Genomic DNA, 7,638 nt, shown 5'->3' with positions numbered 1-7,638 from the left:
CGCCGGATATCCGGCTGTATGGCAAAAAAATAAAAAAATAAAAAAATGAAAACAATGCATCCGTTTTTTGATTTGCCGGCCGGTTTTTTGTACTATCATTCCCGGAACCGGTACTTGAGCCAAATATCCGCCGGATATCTGGCTGTATGGCGAAAAAAAATAAAAAAAATAGAAAAAAAAGAAAAAAATGACAAAAAAATAAAAAATTAAAAAAAATGCATACATTTTTTGATTTGCCGGCCGTATCTTTGTACTATCATTCCTGGAACAGGTACTTGAGCCGAATATCTGCCGGATATCCAGCTGTATGGCGATAAAAAATTAAAAAATTAATAAAATGGCAAAACAAATACAAAATAAATCCGCCGGATATTCTGACCCCCACGTTTGACTACCGAACCGGACAGAGTAACCGGCGCCGGATACTTCCAACGCCGGTTACATGGACCGGACTCAATGGATGCTCCGACAGGTACTGGATGGAGCTCCGGGGCCGGGACTCACCTTGAGCAATAGTGGAATCAAAAATTAGTACTCATTCCACTATTGCATCACTCCAATGGAGCAATGGTGCGATTGAATATCTGACAAGTTAAAAGGGAATGTTCTATTCTCTTCATTCTCCGTCCTAATTGCACTTCCTCCCTCCATTTTTTGGCTAAATCAAACCCAAAGTACACCATTTTCCTCTATTTTAACATTTCATTGTCAATCTTGCCGTCTCTTGGCTTCATTATTATTGGCTTCCCTTCGTACTCCTTCTGAATCTGGTGTGTACAGCAAGCACTTGTGCTACTGTTGACCAGTATTCATGGATTGGCAGTGACTGGGTTTGGTGTGTACGGCAAGCACTCGTGCTACTGTCGACCACTCCATGTGAGTCTGGTGTGTATGGCAAGCACTCGTGCTACTGTCAACCATTCCCTATGAGTCTGGTGTGTACGGCAAGCACTCGTGCTACCGTTGACCATTCCTTCCTTGGAGAATGTTGGGGAGTCAACAGTTCTGATTCCACTTGATTCCAAGAACCGGGTTTCTAGCTTTCTATCTTGATACTGATTCTTACTGGTTCCTCTTCCATAGTATGTCTGATTCAGTTTCCAACAAAGCTTACAAGAATGAAAGAGCCAAAGCCTATAGGAACGCTAAAGGGGCCAAAGACAATGATGCCATACGGGGTGAAAACGGCTTATTCAGTAAAACTAAAATTGTAAAGTTGTCCCAAACTTTAAAAAAAACTGAACCTCATCTCTTCACTGAAGGTAACATGAACCCACTAACTCCCCAATTGTGATATTGACCCAAACTGACAAATTCTCCTCTTCTCTTCACTGAAGGCAATTTGGCCTTGGTGGACAATGAGACACACAAAGTTGTCTTTTCTGTCAGATTTATTGACCTGAACAAAGAGCCTGAGGAGTTTGTCAATGAATTGAAAGAAACTATCTCTATTGTCCACAAGCACACAACTGCTCGTAATCTTGTGCTCAAGAACCATGCTTTTGTAGCTTTGCCGGAAAACAAAAGGAGCGGTGAGATGTACGCAATGGGAATCACCGGTGGTCTTTCTGATGGAACCAAGGCCGGTTTGTCTTCAATGTGTTTCATATTTTTCTTTTGTATATGTCTTGATTGCTTATATGTCTTTTGCCAATTTATTCTAGCACCATATTGTTTGAACTCAACACACGGTAGCAGCACTACTTTGATTGCAGAGGACGATGCCTGATTAGATCTTTTACACTAGAGTTGAACAATTTATTGGCAACTTGTTCATGCAACAATGTACTCTCTTTTATGGATGTAATCTTCAAATGTCTGAAACGCTGAATGTCCCATCCTTTGCTTCAACATCACCTTTCACCCAACCCAATGGTGTTCCCTACAGTGGTAGTCTTGTTTTGACTTGTGACCAGTTTGTCAATGCGCCGCATAACGGCAAGGACTTGACCGACTACACTGTTGGTCTCTTTGGGACTGTCGATCAAAACACTGGAATTCCAATCCATCTTCCTGAAGGAGTACCTCACCAGGTGATTAATCAAAATTCCCATATGCAATTCCCAAACTACAATGCAGAGATAGTGTTAGGACAACCGAATATTATTGTACTGTTGACCTGGAATGTCAGAGTGATCCACCACACCCTACTCTCAACAACTCACTTCCGAGATCACAGTGACATTTTACTAGGCACTGGCAGGCCAGTGAGTCCCATTCACCTCAAAACAATTTCAAAAATATTTCATCAACAATACCAAAACAATATCAGATTGACTTCCAATTTGCTTTGAGTGGGGGATATGCATTGGCTGCGTATACTGGTAGATCCACATGAGGCTAGTTGAGTAGTACAGCCAAATATGAAGATTGATCTTCCAGAATATTCCGGTGGCTTCTTTTGGATTGCTAAGTAGGTTGGATACATTCTGAAAGTTTCCTATGCAGGCAAGTTCATACTCATGTGGTATCCTTTCAGGCTCTCTATTCAAAGATCATGGACTCTGGTTGACAATCTTAATGACAAGCCATGTGACAGAAGTGGAGCTCTACATTTTCATGAATGCATGCTTATTATCAACTTTTGTGACCTGAGTTGTGGAAACCAACAGTGGAGACCCCAAGTAATACATGTGTTGCCTATCCACTCACCTGTGACATGTCAGGAACTTGTAATTTCTTTGGAGTGATCTCATCAAAGTATCTCGGATGATAAATAAAATTCATGACCAGCTCCAAATAAATATAGGTCATACATGAAACTTAAAAATCTAACAAAAGAATCACAGGTGTTCAAGAAAAACTTTGAGATTGAGACCGCAACACAAATTTGTCTACTTATTGTTATTCTATATCCATTGCATACTCTTCCAGGTTGATTTCTTGCACAAAGCCCTGCAAAGTTGGATGTTGCATGAGGACATGTTCAACTAATGACTGATTTGATAACTCACCAGATTATTGAGTTGTACTATTGAAAGTGTTGGCCAAGCAATATCGAATGTACCTGCCGTGTTATGTTGTACAACAAGCTATCCAATCACCTTGTGACATGGAACAACATGATAATCCTCATGCAAATCATATATAACTGATGCATTAAGTAATCTTGGCAACGAATCATATGGGTCCTTGTGCTTGTCTTCAGCATTGAGAGACTTCAGTGATCTCACAACTAGAACTGGCTGAGTGACATCAGGAAGCTTGACAATGTCTGTGATATTACCAACCCTGTTGCATGAGTCCAAAGAGTATGATATGTAGCTGTTTCCAGGATTTTTACTGTATGTACTGTATGGCTTGGTCAAAATGACAAGGCTTGTAGTGATATCAAATGTGGATGCTGAAGTCTTGTCTGGCGCAAGAATCGCAAGTGTTTGAAGGGCCTCAAATGCTTGAGGACTGAGTTTTTTGGTGGTCCACTTGGTTCGGCGATTTTGTTGTAGGTATTCTTTGATAATAGGGTCAGCCTCAATCACAGGATGGCTGTTGTGGATCATTGCTTGAAAAAATCCACGCATTGAATGCTGTTTGAGCAAAGTCTCACCCACTTGTTCTACTCAGTGGCTGCAATCAAACTTGTGAAAATTAAGAACAAACACACTTGGATTTCCATTCTTTGAGGTCTGCACAAGGGCTCCAATGATACGCTCACCAGACCAGCTAGCTGTGTAAGCTGGAGGCCCAAGAAGTGTGGAGATATGGCCGATATGTTCCACAAAATGTAAATTTGGTTTTTTCTTCTTATGCGGCCATCCATCCCCTAGGGAAGCTTGATGTTCCTCAACCAAGGTTGTAATCATTTCCCCGTTGCCACGCTGAAAGGAACGCTGTGTACACATGTTGCCAATCTGAATGAGCTGAAGAAGGCTCGCTAGGATTTTAGCTGATGTTGATGCAGGGTCTCCACCTTTGAAGTGAGGGATCCAAGCTAGTACAATGAAGACTGTATATAATGAATGCCATTCAGCAGCTTTGGGAGTCCCTGCGATAGCCATTCCAAAGTTCTTCTGTGCTCGAGTGAGCCAAGAAGGTCCTTTGGCATGCTTGATACATTGTTGAAGCAAATCAAGCTCATAAGAAGTGATCTCAGGAATAATGGCTGGAGGAGGAGGTGTGGGTGATTGGGAGTGGTCCAATCCTTCACCCTTTTTCTTTCTACCTCTGATTGTATGGTCAGATCCAGCTGAAAATGCCATGTCGCGATGGAGATTAGAGGATACAGCTGATCGAGTATCATAAGAATGCCGAGAGGGAGGTTGAGGAGGTGGCATACTGCCTGTGGAAGCTGCACCAACACTGCCAGGTGGACTAGGGGATGCTGGTGGAGGAAGCTGCACATCATACTGCCGGTTACTAAATTCCATTTTTTCTTGTTCAGCTTCGGGGGCCTTGCCAGCAGCGGGGACTTGAATATACTGTGTTGAAAAGTCTTTGTATAGGCCAAGGAAGATGTTGTGCATGATGTTGACTGAAAAGAATTCAACAGCTTGCCAGTATGGCAGCTCATGAAGGATGGTATATTGTACTCCTGTCGTCTTTGCCAGTTTAGTTTGCTCACTTGCAGTGGCAGATTGTTCCCATTCCACTGCTTGATTCTTGACTCCCTCAGAAGTACGGAGTTCAACCTTTGGTGCTTGTGATTTAGAGTGGTAGAGAGTCCGATCAATGTGACAAAGAGAGCAAAAACATGTTGATGAGTGTGATGTTCCTCCAGTGACCTTTTTCATGGCTGGAACATCTCCATGAATAGGCCATAGTGCAGCACGCAGGTTCCTCCCTTTAGGATGCTTTGAAGTTGATGTAAAGGTAATGCCGTCCCAGAACTCTGACATTTCCGTGACTAGCGGTTTGAGAAAGTGATTCATTTCCAAGAGGGATGGTTCAGATGGACCCGGCATGATACCATAGATGCAGATGTTTTCTTTTTTGTATCGTATTGTTGGAGGTAGTTTAAAACAGGTGAGAAGCATAACACCAACTGAAGTCTTGGTTGCTGCATTCTTGCCTCCAGGATTGAACCAATCACACCATAATCCAAATACAAGGTTACCAGATCTTGATGTGAAGATGTACCTGTCTTTCTTGAAGGTTTTCCACAAAGTACCATCCCATATATCATCCATTCTATCATTGGCAGGTTGCTCACAATTGAGTTGTGCATCAATGGCTTCTTCAAAGTAGTGATACTGAAGCATCTTTCCAAGCCAAGAACGTAACGACTGATAGAAGAAGAGCCTGATGGGTTTCTGAACTGTTCCTGGAGATTTTTCGTAGAGAGGAGATTGACAAGGTTCTCAGGGAAGAGTAGTTGATGCTTTCGTAGTGAATCGTGGGACATCACAGAGTGGAGCTGGTGATGCATTGCGTGGTAAAGGTGCTTGAATTGAAGACAAAGCACAACAGAATGGGCAACACAGTTGTGATTGGATGGACGTCTCGAGTTTCAAGAGCTTGAAAAGTGCGGGAAGGCCAAGGGGGATCTGGGTCCAAACTTTCTGTTTGGTGGTTGGATCTTGTGCAAGCTTGTGTTCTTTTACAGACTCTCTAGCTTTGGCCAGACTTGTTTGACAAGCTTTGACCCCAACGTGATGAAAGAGGTGTTCCTTGGCAACTTTGAACATTTCTCGCATGCAGAGAGGATCCTGCAAGAATCTACGTGGAGTTGAAGTCGTAATTTGGGTGTGAACTGGTTCTTGTCGGGGTGCTTTTGAGCTTGGTTGAACCAATATGACTTTGTCGTCTTCATCATCATTGCGAGGTCGTTTTTTGGTTCGTATGGGGATTGCAGCTCCAATTGGTGCAAGAGTTGGTGGTGGTGGTGCTTGACTAGTGGATGCAACTGGTCCTTCAATAGTTGAACCCTGGTGATGGTAATGGTCAGGTCAGACAAGTTCAATGTTAAGAATGTTGATGCTGGAACTATCTTACAGTAACATGAGGGAGGGGTCCAAGTGCCAATTGTTGCATTGGTGTTGTGATTTTGTTAGTCGGGTGATGCACGGATTGGCTGGGCATTGAAAGCCTATTGATCTGATTGTGGTGCTTAGGATAACTTTTCCGACTGAACAATTCACCTTGATGAACTTGGCCCATGAACTCTATAGTCTGTTGTGAGCATCCTAGTTGAGGACATGCGCACAGGATGTGATCTCGTCCTAGGCCAGTGGCATGAGACCCAAGAGGTGTTGGCATAATGTTGAAGGATCAGGGTGTGTAGCAAGAAGTTGTTAAGTTCAGTGGATGGATGGATTGCTGATGGTGAGTATATGAAGTGGCAAAGGTAAGATACATTACAGGGATCTACAGTAATGTATAACTAGCATTCTCAGCGGCGGGCACCGCCTCAAACCCACGCACAACGTACCCTTTGATCAGTCACACATGAGCATACCCCACGTTCAACCCATGCACTATTTTTGGATGAAGTTCTCAAAGTTGAGAAGCATAAACTTGTACAGGTGATGGTTTTGGTAAGGACACTGATGTTGCCACAACCCATTTTGCCCTGGAGAGCAAGCATCAAGTTAAAACCACCTTGCCTCTGGGTTGTCTACGCTATAAACCAATGGTTATGAATGAATCAATTCTTCTCGGGACAATTTTTTAAGCCACACTTTTACATATGATTTCAGTGTAGAATTCAAGCACGTCCGTAGATCAAACGGATCAACAGTAAGCCTGAAATTTAATTAAGCATTGAAATTATTCGTATCAATCTATTTGCAGGTGGGCTTTCTTCTACAAAGCTCAAGGATCACCTTCTCGGCAGCCACCTCTGGTTAATTGCACAAGAACAACGCGCAAACAAAGCATGATCTTTTCCGCCCTTTCCATGCGCTTCAGTTTAATCCCATGATACTTGATGTCCATCAGTTCCTCCACTTGATTGGCTCGAACGCTAACTTTGTCCGCTAAAGCCTGCCATTCTTCATGTTGCTTAGTCAGCACAAGCAACATTCCATTTTCCTTACTTTGAAACTCCTCACCTTGCAATCAGCATAATTCGCACGCGATCGAATTAGACGCTACCTTCGTTTGTTAAAGCCTTCCATGATTCATGTTTAGCAGTCAGCAATAGCACTATTACCTTTCATCAACTCTGAAACCACTCACCTCCAAATCAGCATAATCTAATTGCTCTACGAAGTGGCACTCGATTTGATGCCGCTGAAAAATCTTCTTTAGCTCCTTGCACTACACAAAATGTCATCTTTACCAGGCGGTAAAGAAAACTACTGCCATAGAAAAGTCCTGAGGCAGCAGGAAGAGAGCTAAAAATCTGAAAAAATATGCACCTTGTTCCTAGATGTTGGGGCGTCATGACGAGTATTTTTTTGTATTTTACACACAGATATTGGTTAATGTACTAACAATAAAGGCTGAGAATCATCAAAAACCCACCTGTAACAATACCTGAAATTTGGCCCTTGACTTTGAAGACAGGATTTTAGAATCTTCAAACATCAATAAGTTTTGCAGTTCTGAATCAAATCACGTGATTTGGAGTGCATTAAAAAGGTGAGCCTTTCCTCTACATTTTTCATTGAGACATCACATCTGTAGCTGGTCTAAAAAAGATCCTACAGAGCTATTCATGCAGAACTGTTTGAACATATGTAGAGTGTTTAAATGACT

General features: G+C 42.5%; 1 protein-coding gene across 1 annotated transcript; it reads right to left on the bottom strand.

Moving 5' to 3' along the window:
* Nucleotides 1-5,297: 5,297 nt before the first annotated feature.
* On the bottom strand, nucleotides 5,298-6,195 carry MELLADRAFT_90213 (uncharacterized protein; the record flags this gene model as incomplete). Its single annotated transcript, XM_007419683.1, has 2 exons — nucleotides 5,298-5,864; nucleotides 5,932-6,195. 2 exons carry the CDS (start codon nucleotides 6,193-6,195, stop codon nucleotides 5,298-5,300), a joined length of 831 nt encoding a protein of 276 aa, XP_007419745.1.
* Between the last annotated feature and the right edge of the window lie 1,443 nt (nucleotides 6,196-7,638).

The sequence above is a fragment of the Melampsora larici-populina genome (genome assembly GCF_000204055.1).
Source record: "Melampsora larici-populina 98AG31 unplaced genomic scaffold MELLAscaffold_367, whole genome shotgun sequence".
Taxonomy (NCBI): Eukaryota; Fungi; Basidiomycota; class Pucciniomycetes; order Pucciniales; family Melampsoraceae; genus Melampsora; species Melampsora laricis-populina.
This window is presented reverse-complemented; position numbering and strand designations above follow the sequence as displayed.